Raw genomic sequence first — 20256 nt, 5'->3', positions numbered from 1 at the left:
TTTGATTATTCTGGTAAGAGGACTTTCTTTTCTGGTCTCTTTGGTGTTTTGTATGCTGCTTGTGCCTTGATAGGCATCTTCTTCTTTAGGTTAATTTTTTTTCTTGTATGGTTTTGCTGAAAATATCTTCTTTACCTTCGATCTCATCCTTCTTCTGCTAATCTGACCATGAGCATGTTTTGTCTTTTCATAATATCCCAGAGTTCCTAGATATTTTGTGGTAGAGAACTTTTACATTTCACATTTTCTTTGACACATGTATCTATTTCGTCTTTTTTCTATTCTTTTTTACTGTCGTTTTATTTTATTTTCAGACAGGTTTGTTTTTATAGCCTTTGCTGTCACTTTGTAGACCAGGCTGGCCTTGAACTCCCAACAGTGCATTGGTTTCTGCCTACCTGAGTTCTGGTATTAAAGGAGTGTACAAACACAGCTGTCTTCCATTTCTTCTATTTGTTTTCACTGCATATATTTCTCTCTTGATCTCTGTTTTGAGTGTGAACCTTGCCTCTGTAGTTCCTTGTTGTAGTCTTTAAATTTTTCATTTCCAGGATTCCCTAACTTTCTGTTTTTTTTTTAATAAATTTCTTTTTTTTTGAAGTTGGAATTCTCCGTGTAGTATTGGCTCTGGTGGACTTGCTTTTTAGCCCAGGCCCACTTCAATGTCACAGAGATCTATCTGCCTCTGCCTACTCAAGTGCTGGGATCAATGGTGTGCACCATCATGGCCAGCTTGTTTGTGCTTTCTTTATTGCTTCTATTTCCATATTTCCAGAATGTGTTTCATTCTGTCATTCTCCATTTGGGAGAGGCCTGGAGATCAGCTTCCAGATGGAGAATGGTGGTTCCATTTCTCTCAAGTGCAGCTAGACCACTTTAGGGCAACACTCATGTTCACTAAGCCAGAGTGAGGAATGAAATTTCTATTGACTGTTACAGGCAGCTATCCTGTAGTAGTGGTAGTGGAAATTCAGGTGTTCCAGAACCTATGACCATACCAAAGTCTTACCATTCTCAGTTAAGCTGCTGTGCCTTGCTCTGAAGACTTTCACCTCAGAGTTACAGGTGAAAGTCCATGTTTGGTTGACTTGCAACCAAGACATAGGCCTAGTGAGACCCAGATCCAGTGAGGCCTAGGCCCAGTGGGTCAGAGAGCAGGCCCAGAGGGGAATAAATGATGAATATCAGGGGCAATGATGGAAGGCTGATGGTATCAGGTGGCATACAACCAGTCAGCATGCATGCACCTGCAACTTGTTTATTTGAAGTCAGGGACTTATAAACTTTGTGCAAAGGGAAGGATTTTGAGGATAAATATATGATTTGCTGGGGTTTAGGGGTCAAGGATACTTGACTTACATATAGTGCTACCATGCCTCATTTTCCATGAAGTAGCAAGGTCCTGTCACAAGAAGGAGAACACAGTACTCAATTATCCTATATGTGGGAAAAAAATCTCTGAGTACAGTTGAAAGTCACTGCTGAAGACAAAGATCCTTAGCAGGATGATCCATTTCTAGGAATTCCCAGATGTTTGTTCGAGCAGTTTTCTTCACAGAAAAGGGTTTGCCTAATAATCTACCCTGAGGGCTCTGTGAGGCTCTTTATATGACCCATGGTCATATAGATCTGGAGGCAGATTTTTAGGCCCTTCACTGAGAAAACAGAGTTCACCATCACAGACTGAATGGAAATAAGTGGCTATCCAGAGATGTCAGACTTCACCCTAATCCAGCAAAGCCTCATATCCCTCAAATGTTTGTTGTTTCATGGCTTTATTTAAGGAATTTATTGGTTTCCTCCAATTGTTTGATTATTATTTGCCTGGATTTTTTATGGAATTTATTCATACCATATACCACAGCACATCCTGAATATACAAACATAGCTGAAAACACAAGAAAAAGATCTCGAAACAAAGTACATGAAGATGATATTGGTCATTACAGCAACTGGTGCAAAAGGTGGTGTTTAAGTGTATAATACAAACACACTGTTTCTTTAAAAATCTGCTTTCTTCTACTTGGCTTTTAAAAGGTTATATATTCTCACACTGATGCAGACATATACCCAATCATGAGTCATAGAATACAATATGGTTTCTGAGTGATCCTAGCAGACATCATTTTCTTTATCATAAAAATATGAGTTAATTTTAGTAGTCAAAATTAGTTTTTCTAATGTTGAAACATTTGTATGCTTTAATGGAATCTCTTCAATTGGAACATCCCTAAACCTCCAATGCATTTTTATAGTTGGCAAAGGAAAGAACCGGAATGCAGAAGTTGAGTGATGGCCAGTGAGTTCTTTGATTTTGGTTTTGACTATAATCCTATTGTATTTGCTTATAGGACTGTGTTATATTTATAGGCCTATCTTTGTGTTTCCTTTTGGCAGGGATGCTATGTATATTGTGTGATTTTATTAGTTATAATCTAACTATAATGTTTCTCTCAAAAGTCATAGACTTTCACATATTTTTGCCTTCTGAAAATTTATATTATGTTTTAATTCCTTGAATTTTTGTTGATTTGGAGACTTAATTTAGAGAAACAGTTTTACTTCACTCTTATTGATCTTAAAGACTTGCCTCTCCTCATTTCTTGGTGTATCTGTGTTTTCAAGTTGCACTCATCAATGTCTCAATTTTTGCTACGTAAGTGACTGATAGTATTAACACATTGCTTTTGAGTTTTTAAAACTTCCTCATATATTGTCTCTTTATCCTTATTAGCTTCAATAGTCAAGATTTCAAAGCCTACAGTCATCTTAGGGAGCCTCAATTAACAGCATGCCCTCATCAGAGAAGCTGGGTGCTATATCTTTGAGAGGTTGTGTTGACAGATGGTTGATGTGGGAAGGCTCTTCTACTGAGAGATGCAATATTTCTAAGCAAGTAGGCCTGGCCTACATAAGATAACTACCTGAGCATGAGACAATGATTAAACAAGAGACCAACCCAGAAAACATTTGCCCATGGCTTTTGCCTTAATTTTCTTCAAGCTTGACTTTCCATGCTAAGCTCCCAAAATGATGGACTGTGATCTGACAGTACCAGACTCAATGAATAAACACATTCATGACCTGACAGTCTTTTGGTTAGGGGATGTAGTCACAGAACAAAGTAGGAAATTAGAACAAATATATATGGGAAGAGTGATTTCACTGCTGGACAAAACCTTGGAATGTTCTCTCTCTTTTTTTTTTCAATGCAGTTTAGTCAGGAACCTTGAACAATCATCTGACCCTGGGGAAAGCCAGCCCACAGCTTAAATAGCCTCTGGGTAGCCAACTCCAGCATGCCACGTGGGCAATGCCGATAGGTCCACATACATGGAAGCAAGCCAGATCCTCAGCCTTAGCCAAATGTGGAATTGTTCGTGACAGAGAGCACTGACCGGGAAGGTGGAAGGTGGAAACCAGCTCCATCTTTAAGGCGCAGCATTACACAGCTCTCTACAGTTCCCCCTTTTTGTTTTAGACGCATCAGGCAAGAGTAGAGGTCTAATCTCTGATATTAGAAATAAATTGGGACTTTGCACTGATGTTCATTTAGGTGTCATCCACCTAAAGAGCATCAGGAGTGTTCTCTTTTTAAGGAATGTGGAAAACATCAGGATTTAAGATGGCAAAAGCTTTAGAAAGCTGTATACAGAGCTTCATCAACTGTTCTGGTAGGACCTAGTAGAACAGAGTGTTGAGAGTAATGCAGAAAGAGTAATTTCAGGTTGGAGGATTTCAGTGGACAATAGACTCCATGAAAAATTAAGCTAGAGGACATTTGTGTGATATTTTGCCTTAAAATCATACTTATGCTGCCCAAGCCCTGAGCAATTGAGTAAGTTAGAATTAAAAAAATATCAGGCTTCATTTCTTACTTGGAATACTAAATCTGTTAAATGGTTATTGTTAGCGAGACATTCAGGACCACAGTGAAAGAAAGAGACAAGTGGAGCAGAAATAAACATAGTTTTTGGTTTGTTGAGAAAAGCATCATTAGGTAGTTTCAGATGGCAGTCACGTGCTGAAACAGACAGTAAATTTCAAGGAGGTTATCATCATCAAAGAGAAGGTCCTAGTTCTGGATTTGAAGCCTAAGATGGTGTCCATACAGTAATACTCCCCACTGCTAATTCTTCTATTAATGGAAGGGGTAGGCAAAGTGTTTCCTAGTGCCAGGAAGGAACTTCATATAAAACCTGCTCCAAAAGTGGTCCAAATGTGGCACCGTCCATCCCAATTTGTCCACCCCAATGTAGAATCCAACTTGACAGGCTCACCCATGTTGTGCTGGTTCTAGAAACAAGAAAGATGCAAAATTTAAGGTAATAGATTCTTTCTTTGTAGCTTCAGTTCAGCCCGGTGCCAGCCATCAGTGTTTAGCAGAGTCAGATTACCAGTGAAGATACTGTAAAGTTTCATTGCATGAAACAGTGAGGGTGAAGACTGAGTTGCACCTTAACACTACAAGATGTTGAGAAACTTAAGTTAGGAGACACCTACCATATAGTGCTGCCTATAGGGAGTGGAATTAAGCAATCTTGGGGATGTATGAGAGGTTTCAGGGATAGGACCATCTAAGCCTTTCAAACAGCATCAGGATTTATTGTTTTCCTTGCTGATCTTCTTTCCTTGGTCCAGTCTTCCTAAAATATGTACACATTCCTCTCTACAAGAATGGGAAAGGGGTATTCTGTGCATCTATGTTGGAATTATGTAACTTGCTTCTGATGTTACAAGATGTGGTACCCAAGAGATTATCTTGTGTGTTAGAAGAGACTGTGAACTTTTATTTGAACAGTGTATGAGCTATTGCAGAATTTTAAGATCATTGAAGTTAGACTACATTTTCATCATGGGATGACAATAAGCCTATAATAAACTTGGTCAGAACTTATTTGATTGAATCAAAAAATCTCCCAGAGAAGATCATGTTTCTGTTTTTAACACTGAAGAGAGTTTCTTTGTAGCCTTGGCTGTCCTGAAAGTTGGTATGTAGACCAAAAAGGTTTTGAACTTACAGATCTAACTCCAGTTTAGTGTTGGGCTTAAATTTAGAACAACATGCCTGGCATCAACATCAACATCAACATTGGCTGCTGAGCCTGGGATGTAGCATTTTGGGTTTTTTGTTTGTTTCTTTTGTTTTGTATATGTAAGCATAGGTTGCTGTGCTGATCTTCATCCACATCTTGCATTTGAAATTTGGCAGACAGTATTTAATTTCTTAGGATGGCATGTATTCATGACACTAACAGTGTCTGAGCTTTCTGAGTTATTGAATTTCATGTGTATGACATTATTTCTACCTGTTGTGTTCGTGTTTTAAGACTTTATTTATTTATTTATTTATTTTATTCAAACTTAACTCATTTTAATTTAAATTTGTTTTTCTATAATTTATTCTCTGACATGAACTCAGCTCTTTGAACACCTCCTGCTGGGGGGTGCACTCTTGTGTGGCCACAGAGGAATATACTACAGCCATCCTTGATGAGACCTGATAAGCTAGGTTCAGACAGAAGAGGACGAGTTCCTCCGCTATCAGGAGAATATGTACGGGGCATAGGGTGAGAAAGAGAATGGCTGGGACAGGGAGGAGATGGTGGAGGGGGCTACAGTGGGTATACAAAGTGAATAAACTGTAATAAATAAATAAATAAATAAAATTTAAAAATAATTTATCCACTTAACATCCCAATTTTAGCCCCCTCCCTAGTCTCTTCTTGGTTTCACCCCTCTGTTCCTCTTTCACCCTGATCCCATTTCCAATTCTCAGATAGGGGGAGCCCTCCTCTCCTACCATCTGACCCCAGCCTATCAAGGCTCACTAAGACTGCCTGCATTCTCTTCCTTTGTGGTGTAGCAATGCCCCCTCTACCAGGGGGGAGTGATCAAAGAGCAGGTAACAGAGTCCATGTCAGAGCCAGCCCCTACTCTTCTTACTATGGATCCCACATGAGACTGAGCTGCCTATCAGCTATAACTGAGCAGGGGTCTGGTTCCTCTTCATGAATGGTCTTTGGTGGGTCCATCAATCTCTGCAAGTCCCCATGAGCCCAGATTTGTTGTCCTTGTTGGTCTTCTTATGGCAGTCCTGCCATATCTGGCTCTTTCTACTTTCTACCCCCTAGTCTTTTCTATGATTCTTTGTGTTTTACCCAAAGTTTGGCTGTGAGTATTAGCCTCTGCTTTGATCCCCTGCTGGGTAGTCTTTTGAAGGATATGTATGTTAGGCTCTCATCCTGTTCCCTCTCCTCAGTCACTTCTGGTGTAGGTACTATTTGCCCTTTTGAATATGAATCGACCATCCTCCATAGGGTCTTCCTTTTTATTTAGCTCCTTTAGGTCTGTGGATTGTAGTATGTTTATCCTATATTATGGCCATTATCCACTTATGAATGAGTACATACCATGCATGTCTTTCTGGTTTTGGAATAACTCACTTAAGATGATCATTTGTAGTTCCATACATTTGCCTGAAAATTTCATGGTTTCCTTTTTTTAAAATACCCAAATAGCATTCCATTGTGTAAAAGCACCACAATTTCTGTAAAACAGTGGTTCAGTTGAGAGACATATAGTTTGTTTCACTATTCTGGCTATTATAAATATAGATGCTATGAACATAGTTGAGCAAATATCTTTGTTGAATGGTGGAGCATCTTTTTGATATACTCCCAGGAATGGTAGAGCTGGGTCTTGAAGTAACACTATTTTCAATTGTCTGAGAAAGCATCAGATTGATTTCTAAAGTGGTTGTATAAGTTTGCACTCCTACTAGCAATGCAGGAGTGTTCCTCTTTCTCCACATTCTCACTAGCTTGCTCTCACTTCAGCTTTTGACATTATCCATGATGGGATTAAGATGGAATGTCATTTGCATTTCTATGATGACTACAGATATTGAGCATTTAATCTCCACCATTTGATATTCCTCTGTGGAGAATTCTCTGTTTAGTTCTGTACCCCAGATTTAAAGTGGATTATTTGGATTGCTGGAGTTAAATTTCTTGATCTTTTTATATATCCTGTTTATTAGCCCTCTCTGTTGTATGTAAGGTTGGTGAAGATCTTTTGTCAGGCTGTAGGCTGTCATTTGTTCTATTGACAGAGTTCTTTGCTTCATAGAAGCTTTTTGTTTCACGAGATCCTATTCATTAATTCTTGATCTTAGAGCAAGTGTTCTTGGTGTTCTGTTGAGGAAATTACCTTCTATGCCAATGACATCGAGGATCTTTCCCACTTTTTCTTCTAAGAGATTTAGTGTATCTGGTTTTATGTTGAGGTCTTCGAACAACTTGGACTGCAGTTTAGTGCAGGGTGATAAATATGGATCTAGTTTCATTTTTCCAGATGTAGACATCCAGTTAGAACAGCACCATTTGTTGAAGATGCTGTCCTTTTTCCATTGCATGGTTTTGACTTCTTTGTCAAATATCAAGTGTCCATAGGTGTATGGGTTTATTTCTGGGTTTTCACTTCAATTCCATTGACCCACCATTCTATTTTTTTTCCAGTACCGTGCAGTTTTTATTACTATTAATTTATAGTAGAGCTTGAGATCAGGGATGGTTATACCTACTGAAGATCTCCTATTGTACAGGATTGTTTTAGCTATTCTGGCTTGTTTATTTTTCCATATGAAGCTGAGAATTGTTTTTTCAAGTTCCTTAAGGAATTGTGTTGATATTTTGATGGGAATATCATTGAATCTGTAGATTGTTTTTGATAGGATGGCAATTTTTACTATGTTGATCCTACTAATCCATGAGCATGAGAGATATTTCTATCTTCTGGTATCTTTTTCAGTTTCTTTCTTCACAGACTTGAAGTTGTTTTGTTTTGTTTTGTTTTGTTTTGTTTTGTTTTTCATAGAGGTTTTTCACTGGCTTGTTGAGGATAACATCAAAATATATTTTTTTCCTGGCTATTGTGAAGGGTGTTATTTTCCTAATTCTTTATCAATCCATTTGTCATTTGGATACAGGAGTGCTACTGATTTTTTTCTGAGTTAACTTTATATCCAGCCACTTTGCTGAAGTGTTTTTCAACTGTAGGAGTTCACTACAGTAGAATTTTTGGGGTCATTTTTGTATACTGTCATATCATCTGTGAATAGTGATATTTGATTTCTTCCTTAACAATTTGTGTCCCCTTGATCTCCTTTAGTTGTCTTATTGTCCTAGATAGGACTTTGAGTACTGTATTGAAGAGATTGAGAGAGAGTGTGTAGCCGTGTCTTGTCCCTGAGTTCAGTGGAATTGATTTAACTTTCTTTTCATTTAGTTTGATGTTAGCTATGGGGTTTCTTTACACTGTCTTTACTATTTTTAGATATGTGCCTTTGTCCCCAGTCTCTCCAAGACTTTAAACAAGAATAACTGTTGGATATTGTCAAATGTTTTTTCACCATTTAAGAAAATGATCCTCTGTGGTTGATTTTTTTTTTCAATTTGTTTATATGGTGGATTACATTGATGGATTCCATATACTTAAAGTCTATTTTATTAGACATTAGAATGGCAACTCCTGCATGTTTCTTGGGTCCATTTGCTTGGACCCTCCTTCCAGCTCTTTACTCTCAGGCAATGTCTATCTTTGTGACTTAGATGTGTTTCTTGTATGCAACAGATTGTTGGGTCTTGTTTACATATCCATTCTGTTAGTCTGTGTCTTTATTGGAGTGTTAAGTCCATTGATGTTGAGGCTGTTAGATCCATTTATTTTGATGTTGCTTGTGGTAGTGTGTTTGTGTGCTTGGTTACTTTTAGTTTTGCTGTAGTGACATTATTTATTTCCTGTGTTTTCCTGAATGTAGTTAGCTTTCCTGGGTTGTAGGTTTCCTTCTAGGAGCTTCTGTACCTCTGGATTTGTGCGTAGGTATTGTTTAAATTTGTTTTTGTCATTAAATATCTTGTTTGCTCCATCTATGATGACTGAGACTTTTGCTGGGTATAGTAGCCTGGGCGGTCAACTGTGTTCTCTTGGGGTCTGCATGATATCTGTTCAGGCCCTTCTGGCTTTCATAGTCTCTGTTGAGAAATCAGGTGTGATTCTAATGGGTTTGCCATTATATGTTACTTGGCCTTTTTCCTTTGCAGCTTTTAGTATTTTTTCTTTGTTCTGTATACTTACCGTTTATTATGTGGTGGGAGGATTTTCTATTCTGGTCTAATTTATTGGGTGTTCTGTAGGCCTCTTATATTCTTATAGACCTCTCTTTTAAGTTGGGGAAATTTTCTTCTATGATTTTGTTGAAAATATTTTCTGGGCCTTGGAGGAGGGAATCTTCTTTTTCCTCTATTCCTATTATTTTTAGGTTTTGCTTTTCATGTTGTCTTGGATGGTCTATGTCAGGAATTTTTTAGATTTAACATTTTCTTTGATAGCTACATCTATTTCTTCCATTTGTGTCTTCCACACCTGAGTTTCTTTCTTCCCTCTCATAGTCTATTCATTATGCTTAACTCTGTAGTTCCTGTTTTCTTCCCTAAGTTCTTTCTCTCCACAATCTCCTCCATTTGTGTTTTCTTTAATTTTTCCAATTCTATCATCAGATCTTGAGCCATTTTATTGATTTCCTTCACCTCTCTGACTATTTTCCTTCAATTCCTTCAGCTGTTTGTTTGAACAATCCTCTGTTTCTTTAATTTCTTTCAGGGATTTAAGTATTTCCTCTCTAAAGGCCACAAATTGTTTGGCTGCAACTTCCTGTATTTCTTTAAGGATAGCCACAATCACTTTGTCTTTATCATCTTCTATTTCTTTGCAAATGGCAATATTCTGTTTGACTTTATCTGCATCTAGGTCTTTACGAAGTTTATTTGTTTCCTCTATTATCCTGTTCATAAGCACAGATGTAAGGTCATCTTCTTGAATTTCATTTACGCTGGGTTATCCAGGGCTGCTTGCTCCAGGGATGCTTGCTCCTGGATAACTTGTTCTAGGGATGCAATATTGCTCTGTCTTTTGTTGGTTGAGCTTTTATGCTAGCCTCTACCCATTAGGCTATCTTAGGTGTTGGGGGTTAGTTTCTGGTACTTCCTGGGATCCTGTGGTGGGTGGAATCACCTTGGCAGGAAGATGATTTTTTCCCAAAGGAGCTCTCCTCCATTTTTTAGGTATGGTCACTGAATGGCAGGTGTTTTTCAGGAATTGCCACAGCTCATCTCAGGCATGCAGACCTGAGTAGTAATTGTGGTATTCATTAGTAAAGGGAACTACCCTCTCATCCAGAGAAGTCCTGGAGAGAGCTTCCCTCTTGCTGTAAATTTAGTGAGCTGCTGCTGTAACCTGGGTGCCTTGTGGTTTGGTCAGTTTAATTAGGGAAAACTCATTTTCCCTTGGAGCAGTATTTGGGGGTTGATCTTAGGGAACCCAGGCTTCTGGAGGTCTGAGTTTGGGGCTCTCTGCCCCAGTACCCAAGTGGTAATCAGTGGTATGTGAGCACTACTCTCATGTGTGCAGCAGGAGGCTAGAGCCTGGAGCCTGTGGATAAACAGAAACTTTTCTAGAGCTAGGTGTCCTGAGGTAGGGCCAGATATTTCTGCCACCTTTGGGTTTTTTTCTCAACAGAAAAAGCCAGTCTGTACTGTTAGGGAGGGGGCGTGTGGAGTGAGTAGGCACTTGCTTGCGAGTGGTGGCTCCAAGCTGGTGACTGGACAGGAACCTGAGAACTTTTTCTGAGAACATTCCCGTATGTGTGGTGTTAGTGGTGGTGGGGGGTCAGCTGAGTACTCTAAGCTGGGACCTGCTGTTTCCCTCCCTGTGGGGTTTTCTCCCAACAGGAAAACCCAGCCTCTAGTGCCCTGGGGTACACAGTTCTGTCTGTGATGGAGAGTTAGTTGTAGGGTGGGCAGCTGGAGCCCCACTCAGGGCTGGCTGCTTTGTGCCTGCAGGTCTGCAGGAACTTTTCCAGGGATAGACTGGTTGACCTGAGGTCAGCCCTACTTGCTTCCTTCTCTGGGGTTTTCTCAAGACTGGGACTCCCAGTCTCTTGTGCCCTGGGGTGCACAGTTCAGCCTGGGAAGGTGATCAGGATATGCAAGAGTGTGCTTCTGGTCAAGTGACCCAGTGACTGTGTGACCTGGGGTTTCTTCTGGGTTCTTGCTGGGTGACCTGAGAGTAGACCCGACTTATTCCCACTCTGTGGAGTTTCCTCTCACCTGGGAAACACAATTGCTTTTGTTTTAGGGTCTAGAGTTCAGCCTCTTAGTCACTGTACCAATATTGCTGCCCTGCTCCTCAGACAGTGTCATCCCAGCACCGCCATCTTGGATTACCCCTTTCTCATCTCTTTCAATTAATTTTTGGTGAAAGTCTGTTTTATTAGATATTAGAATGGTTACTCCTGCTTGCTTCTTGGGTCTATTTGCTGGAAAACCTTATTCCTGCTAAAACATCCCAAGAAATTTTCAAGGGATTAGCTGAGTGCTCTGAGGTTGAACCCAATTGCTTTTCTCATTTCACCTGGTAAATACAGTCAGTGGTGTTTGGAGGCCCACAGTTCCAACTATTGGTCACTGTGCAGTCTCTGCTACCCTGCTGATCAGACACAGTGTGAGTTCAGCCCTTCCAGCTGGGATCTGTTTTTAATTTTTACTGAATATGAGTATTTTGAATGTATGCAGGAATATGCATCTCTTGTGTGCCTGATCTTCACTATAGTTTGAAGATGTGTTCAGAACTCATGAACTGATAGTAGTGGGTTCCAGGTAAACAATGACAATTGAGCCCACTTATTTGGAGGAGTAGCAAGAGCTCCTCACTGCTGAGCCATCTCTTCTACCTTATGTTGCTTATTTATGATCAGCATTGACATTGCTAATATTTTCATTTTTCTATTTTTAGCTGTTTAAACATGCATTCCCTTTTAGTAAGATGTTATTAGAGTTAAAGTTTAAGCTGGGGCAGTGCAGATTTCTGGAAAAGGAATGCACAACTGGAGTGGATGTGTAATTTCTTGTACAAGCTTCAGTTAAGACTTCTGAGTTCTTTCAATCTTTTATGTTTGTTTGATTGAATTTTAGGGGAGGCTCTGTCTTACTATATAGGTCTAGCTGTCCTGGAACTTTTTGCATAGATAATGCTGGCATCCAATTCAATAAGATACACTTGCGTCTGCCTCCTGAGTGATGGAATTAAGGCATAATAGAATACACCCAGCTTGTCCATAATTTTTGTAGTTAGTAACTGTTCATAAATTTCTCTGATGTGTACTTAGTACTGCTCATCTCTTAATTTCTCTGTGTGTCTCTGTCTCTCTCTTTCTATTTCTCTCTCTTCTCTCTGTCTTTGTCCACATTAATTACCATGACTATTCAAAAGCTATGTCCTATTCAAAAGAGTTCAGATATGACATAGTTAAACTTCATTATTCAGTTTTCTTCTAAAATGACTTAGTAATAACATTAACACTTATGTTTTAATAGAAAAGTTTTAATCTTTATTTTTAAACTATAGACTATACATGATTTAGTAAGGAGAATAAACAAAACAATGATCAAAGAATAATCATGTGTTCTATGCCTTTTCTTTTGTCTGGGAACTCAGAAATATGATGTTATCAGCTATGATTATTGTTGCTTGCCACTCACATTATTTTTATCCATCTGTTCACTGTAGTACAATTTCCCTTCCACAAATATATGAGCCCCCATTTTCATATACTGGTATGCCACATCTCTGATCCCTGGTCAAAACATGATATCCAGTGCCATGTTGTCTTTTGACTGACACCACCCACCTGTTCACTGTCACCTGATAGCCACATATCATTTGTTGCTAGATAAAATATGCCTGTTTTTTCCTTCCACCTGTATCATGAAAGTGTCCTGACCTACTCACCCAAGTAACTGAAAATGATTCATAGATCACTCAAGAACCCAACTAATGGCTACTTCATATTAATGTCTTACAAACCAATACAAAACCTTTAACACAGGTTTTCAAAGCAAGCCTTTTTTTCCTTTACAATCTAACCTTTAGGCTTTTTCTTCTCCCATCCTTCACCTGATGCACAGCACCCAACTGTCTAACACTAGCACTTCTGTGTCAGAAAATAAATGGAAGAAGCATTAGAATTATATGATTATATTGCCAATGAAATATAAATTTATATTGTTGCCAGTCTTTCTTTTTTACAAATGTATGGTATATTTTAGAATTCAGTGACCTTTAATGATGTCCATGTGAAATTCAGCCAAGAAGAGTGGGCCTTGCTGGAACCTTCCCAGAAGCAACTCTACAAAGTTGTGATGCTAGAGACCTGTGAAAACCTCACTGCTATAGGTAAGACTGCAATTTTTCTTTCACTTTTAAAATAAGGAGACAACTCTTACTTTGTTATTGATCCTCTTCTTTAATTCCAATTGAGAATGAGGAGGAATGAGGTAAATAAAACAGGCATGGTTCTAAGGGTCACAGAAGATAGTGATTTAAGTTTTGCCTTAATAATAACATGATATTTCCAATAATATATATTTTCTGGTACTATATTTTAGGCTACAATTGGGATGACCATAATATTGAAGAACATTTTCAAAGTTCTACAAGTAATAAAAGGTAACTTTATGTGCATGTTGATACAGATATAAATCTTAAATTTTAATGTGTCCTGGAAGTTTGGTGTTTTTTTGTTTGTTTGTTTGTTTATTGGCTGCTTTTTATTTTCTGTTTTTGAAATAGAATTTTTTTTCTGGGTATCTGTGACTTTCTTAGACTTGCTTGTTCGACCAGCCTGACCTCGAAATCACACATATCTGCCTGTTCCTGCCTCCACTAATGCATGGATTAAAGGCACGTAGCAGCACACCTGGCTGTGTCCTGTAGGTTTTAAAGAAAAGCAACAGTGTAAAAACAGCACTGCTTTAAGTATACTGATCATCATTATGATCTCACAATTCCATTTACCTCAATGTCAGGTATCTGATTTGTGTTTGCAAGGCATTCCTTAAGATAGAAGAAAATAAAATAATGTTGTAACAGAAAATACCATTTAAATCATATAGACATTACAGCTACTGAGTTGAACTGCGAATCTGTTTAGTCTCATTTTATCTACTCAGATATTGTAAGAGGTATACATATTGAATAGGTGATCAGTATGTGTCCAAAACTTTCTAATAACAACCACTGTTACTCATATTCATGCAGTCATATTGTAAAGTTTAGTGAAAGGAGCAGCTTATGAGAGTCAAGAATATTGTTGTGGAGAAACCTTAATCCCTATATGACATGTCTATGATGAACAAAAAACAAACTGTGTTAATTCAGTGAGGGAATCCTTTATTATTCTTGTAATTTAAATAGGTATATCATATGTCACAATGTTTGTAAGGCACATGAGCAGAGGAATATTGAAAGAAGCAGTGTACCTGTCTTTCTCCAAGAACAATTAATTTTGTAGTAGTCCCCACTTTGAGTAGATTTTCTGAATGTGATAAACGGTTACTATTAATTGGTTTTGCAACTTCACTGAGAATTCATCAGCAACTAATACTGCTGAAAATACCTATGAATACTAAGAATTTGGAACTTCTTCTGCTTCTCATGGCTCACTTTGCAAAGGAAGTGTCATTCATACAGTAAAAACAATGCAAATGGGATTGCTGTGGTAAAGGTCTGTATTCTTTCAATAATATATATATGTATGTATATATATATATATATATATATATATATATATATATATATAAAACTCTTATAGAAAAATGAAGCTATAAAAGTGAACCACGTAACAAATGCTCTTACCATCACAGAGATCTTCAAAAATACCCATAATAAAGGGAAAAACCATTAATGTAAATAACATGATAAAACTTTAAAATTTGATTCTCCTTTACGATTAGATCAAATTATGAAATTAATTAATATAGATAAATATATTTATTAGTGTAAAGCACTGATTGTGGTAAATCTTTCACATTTGGTAATTATCTGTGCAGGCATGCATGCAGTCGTACTGGAGAGAAACCTTCTAAATGCACTGTATGTGGTAAAGTCTTCTCCTATACCAGTGATCTCATAAGGCATAAAAGAGCACACACTGGAGAGAAGCCTTTCAAATGTAATCAATGTGGTAAAGTGTTTGCACAAAAGAGTCATCTCATAAGCCATAGAAGAACACATACTGGAGAGAAACCTTATGAATGTAACCAGTGTGGTAAAGCCTTTGCAGAAAACAGTACTCTCTTAAGCCATAAAAGAACACACACTGGAGAGAAACCTTATAAATGTAACCAGTGTGGTAAAGCCTTTGCAGAAAACAGTACTCTCTTAAGCCATAAAAGAACACACACTGGAGAGAAACCTTATGAATGTAACCAGTGTGGTAAAGCCTTTGCAAAAAGCAGTCATCTCATAAGACATAAAAGAACACACACTGGAGAGAAACCTTATGAATGTGACAAGTGTGGTAAAGCCTTTGCACAAAAAAGTCATCTCATAAGCCATAAAAGAACACATACTGGAGAGAAACCTTATGAATGTAACCAGTGTGGTAAAGCCTTTGCAGAAAACAGTACTCTCTTAAGACATAAAAAAACACACACTGGAGAGAAACCTTATGAATGTAACCAGTGTGGTAAAGCCTTTGCAGAAAACAGTACTTTCTTAAGACATAAAAGAACACACACTGGAGAGAAACCTTATGAATGTAACCAGTGCAGTAAAGCCTTTCCACAAAAAAGTCATGTCATAAGCCATAAAAGAACAGATATTATAAAGAAACCTTATGAATATACCCAGTATGATAAAGCCTTTGAACAGCAGAGTGGTATCCACAAACAAGAAAAGACACACAGTGGAGAGAAGCCTGGTGAGGGTAATTAGTGTGATAAAGCCTTTGCATGTAATATTCATCTCCTAAGACAACAACACATTGTGGAGGGAAACCATATGAATATAACTATGTGGCAAAGCCTTTGAACATAACTTCTCCTAATAAATAAAAGAACACATACTGGAAAGAAGCTGTCTGACTGCAATCAATGTGAATAAACTTTTGCACTTCATAATCAATTTCAAACTCATGAAAGAAATCCTAATGGACAAAAAGCCTATGAGTGCTTTTAACAAGGCGAAACTATTCCACATTTGTATAATTTTCATCTTCATGAAAGGATTCATACTGGGGAGAACTTATGAATGTGTTAAAATGGTGAGGCCTTGCACAAATCTAGAGTCATCATCATCATCAAAATTACCTTACTGGAGAGGAATTCTGTGACTATAAGCAATGTAGAAAGACCTTTGTGTTCTTTGGTACAATGAGATCCAACAGAACTGAAAAACTAGCTCAATGGAAATGACCTCCCATTTCTGGACGGGAAAGGGAATAAGGGCGATAGGAAAGGAGGGTAGTTCTGGGGGAGAGAAGGGAGGGGGACTATGATTGGAATTTAAAGTAAATAAACTTATTTTTAAAAAGAATACAATGAATGGTAAATATCAATTAAATGCAACAGTATTATATAATAAAGTGTTTATGGAAGACTTATTGATAATCCTGATTCTCAACATTTACTGTTTTCAATTGCCTCACTTTACACAAAAAACTTTTAGTCCAGTGGATGAATATGTAGGGAATGGTGAACTAACACCAGCCAGGAAGTTCTCTGAGAGTAACACAACAGTGGTAGCCTGTAGATGTTCTTTGTGTACACATACCTATTGTTCCAGGGGTTCTATTGAAAATCATCACAACCCACACTGAATTTTGAGATATGAGGGAGGAGGCTTTCTTTTCCATGTATGACTCTGCTTCTGGCCTAGATGGGTAACCATGTCAATGGTGCGTTTTCTCTGCCTGACTTCATCTGGAGAGTATCTTTAGACACAGAAACCACCAATCAAATTTGATAGATGGCCTTTGACACAGATCCCTGATAACTCTCCCCTCCCTTCAAATATAGGATAATTTGGTTCTGTGTTCTTGTTCTTCTTATTCATATAATAGGAATGTGCTGTTTAATGCAAATCTAGCATTCTTGAATTTCCTAGTATTAAACAATTATCTACACCTATGCTTGGAGCATCCCAGGTACTCCCCAAGGAATATAAGCCACTGTGTTCTGTTTTCTGGAATTAAAGAAGAACTTACTTTCTGAGGTGGCTCCCAGAGTGGCTGACCACTGTTATGCTCGTGAGCTTCCCAAGCTTTATACTACTCATCTTCTGCCCCTCATGCCTTCCTGGGCTGGTGGGAAACAGCCCTCCAGGCAGCAAGAGAATCACATTCTCTGAAATGCCTGTGATAAAATATTTAAGACTGCATAGCATTTCAAATTTCACATGTTTCTGGATTTGAGATGGTCAATCAAACAGTATCTTGGGATGGGACTCATTAAAATGAGTTATACTTAGTGTTTAGTTCAAGGTAAGGTTGCAGGCAAGCTTCATGGTATGAAATCTTCTGAGGTGAGTACAGTGGCCCATGGAAAAGAAATAAGAGCAGAAAATTTAATTTCTCTGTTTTTAATAGCTGAATACTGTTCTGATAATGTATGGGTGGATGGCAGAGGAGAGAAACTCCCCTTTTGAGTGGTCTAGAGAAAGGGAATGGGGGAATATGGAGGGAGGATGGGACCAGTAGAAGTAGAGGGAATGACCCTCAGTCAGCATATATAATGAATAAATTGTGAAAAATAAAAACAATTAATAAAATAAAATATAGCAAGTAAAACAAAACAAAAAAGCAAAAATTTGAGTCTAGTTTGGGTAGCCGCCCTCCCTCAAAGAGAATAAAGAAGATATATAGAAAGAAAAGAAAAACAGAATCTTTGTCTTTGTCACTTTTCTTCTCTGTGGGCTCACTTGAAGATCACTATCCAATGGAGACTATGCTTTTCTCTATGAAGTTTATGTTACCATAGAAGTAAGATTCAAACCTGGAACTAATGGCAGAGGTTCCTAGTTAACACATCAAATCACATCTACCTGCCATTTTCTCCCAGCAATCCTTCACTTCTTCCATGTTATCTGGTTATCCAGGCTAGTACAGCCCATGCAATACCCTGAATTCTCCTTCCCAGGGCCTGAGCTAACCTTACTCCCCCCTCACCCATATATAGGCAAACTATTTTGGCTACGTGGTCCTGTCAAGAGTCATGCAGGAGCAACAGCAGAACAGCTGTAGAATTCATGGAATATGGCTCTCCTGTTAGCATAGTCATGATGAGTTTGTCTTAGAGAAGCATAATCCCAAGAACTGCCTTTCCTGAGGACTTTGAGTTCTTATGTAGCATATCTCTGCTTGTTGTCCTTATGATGCCCATATTCCTCAAAACATGAGGTGTATGAAAACTATAAGGAGGCTTCTCGCCCTTCACTGGGCAATATCACTGGCATTTAAAATTAACAATGCTTGATCTCTTTTCACATGTTTACTAGAGCAGATTAGTGAATTAACCACTGCCTTTGAAAGGAACCATGGATATAGATTGTTAGCAATCACCATTATACTTAGAAAGATTTTGGAAAAATAGATTGTTTAACAAGGTCAGGGAAGATGTTTTTGCTGATGTCTCTGGTGTAAAAATCTTAGAGAACAATTTTCAGTTAATAAAACTACACTATTAATAGTAAAGCCAGGGATGTTTTAAGGTTGATGAGCTGAAACAATAGTCCAACGTAGCATTGGCAGCCTGGGCACTCTCAAACTGGGTCTAAAACTGAGAATCTCTAAAACTGAGATTCCCCTATATTTGTTTTTTCCCCTCAGATTCTTGATGATTTAATAAAAACAATTAATGAGTAGATGTACACCCCTTTAAGATTTAAAGTACAGGTGCCAGTGCCATGCCACTTTTTATTACTGTTGCTCTATAGTACTACTTGAGATCCATGATGAAATTACCACCAGGAAATCTCTTATTGTACAGGCATGTTTTTTTATCAATTCTGGGTTTTTTGTTTTCCATATGAAACTGAGAATTGTTCTTTCAAGGTCTGTAAAGAGTTGTGTTGGTATTTTGATTGTAATTCCATTGAGTCTGGAGATTTCTTTTGGTAGAGTGGCCATGTTTTACTATGTTAATCCCACCAATCTTGGAGCATGGGAGATCTTTCCATCTTCTGATATCTTCCTTAAAATTTTGTCTTTTGTATACAGGAAGGCTTCAGATATATTTTTATTTAATTTTGTATCCAGCCACCGTACTGAAGGTGTTTATCAGTTGTAGGAGTTCCCTGGTTGAATTTTTAGGGTTATTCATTTCTACTATCACATCATCTGCAACACATGCTGGATTGGATATGGAGAAAAGGGAACCCTCCTCCATTGCTGATGGAAATGTAAACTTGTACAACCACTTTGGAAATCAGACTGGTGCTTTCTCAGAAAATTATGAATAATGCTACTTCAAGATTCAGCTATACAACCCCTGGGCATACATTCAGAAGATTCTGAACCATACAACAAGGACATTTGCTCAACTATTCTCATAGCAGCTTTGTTCATAATAGCCAGAATCTGGAAACAACCTAGATGATGTCCCACAACTGAGGAGTGGATACAGAAATTGTGGCACATTTACACAGGGCAGTACTACTCGGTATTTAATAACAAGGAAATCAGCAGGCAAATGGATAAAACTAGGAAAGATCATCTTCAGTGAGGTATCAGACTCAGAAAGACACACATGGTATATACTCACTTCTAAGTGGATATTAGTCATGTAATATAGAATGAAGCATATGAAAATCTATAGTCCTAAGGAAGCTAACCAACAGGGAGGACCACAGGGAAGATGTTTAATCCTCATTCAGAAAGGCAAATGGGATAGACATTGTTAATGTGAGAAGACAGGGAACAGGGCAGGAACCTAGCACAGAGGCCCTCTAAAAGAATCTACCTAGGAGGGTATTGAAGCAGATGCTTAGACTGATAGCAAAACTTTGGGTAGAGAGCACAGAATCATTTGGAAGATTCAGGAGATAAAGATCTGGATAGGCCAGGCACTCCACAAGGAGACCAAAAGAGCAAAAATAAATATGGGCCCTGGGGTTCCTGCTCCAACCAAGGACCATGCATGGAGAACAACTAGAGCCCCTGTTCAGATGTAGCCCATAAGTATCTCAGTCTCCATGTGGATTTCCTAGTAAGGGTAGGAAGGGCTTTCTCTGACATGAACTCAGGGGCTGGCTCTTTGATCACCTACTCCTGAGAGGTGCAGCCTTGCCAGGCCATAGAAGAAGCGGGTGCAGCCATTCCTAGTCAGTTTAGATAACATAGGCTAGTATAATATAATAGGG

The 20256-nt window shown here is 38.3% G+C and overlaps 1 protein-coding gene across 1 annotated transcript in view; it reads left to right on the top strand.

The window, feature by feature from the left end:
- Nucleotides 1-15645, top strand: part of LOC132650711 (zinc finger protein 120-like) — a gene marked incomplete at its 3' end in the record, with an annotated part of 35121 nt that extends 19476 nt beyond the window's left edge. Inside the window, exons 2-4 of the mRNA XM_060376053.1 lie at nucleotides 13167-13293; nucleotides 13506-13566; nucleotides 14949-15645. Coding sequence (XP_060232036.1) covers nucleotides 13167-13293; nucleotides 13506-13566; nucleotides 14949-15645 — 885 coding nt within the window. The remainder of the gene's footprint in view (nucleotides 1-13166; nucleotides 13294-13505; nucleotides 13567-14948) is intronic.
- Between the last annotated feature and the right edge of the window lie 4611 nt (nucleotides 15646-20256).

This window comes from Meriones unguiculatus (assembly GCF_030254825.1).
Source record: "Meriones unguiculatus strain TT.TT164.6M chromosome 13 unlocalized genomic scaffold, Bangor_MerUng_6.1 Chr13_unordered_Scaffold_28, whole genome shotgun sequence".
NCBI lineage: Eukaryota > Metazoa > Chordata > Mammalia > Rodentia > Muridae > Meriones > Meriones unguiculatus.
The sequence above is the reverse complement of the archived record's forward strand: the minus strand, read 5'-3'. Positions and strand labels throughout refer to the sequence as shown.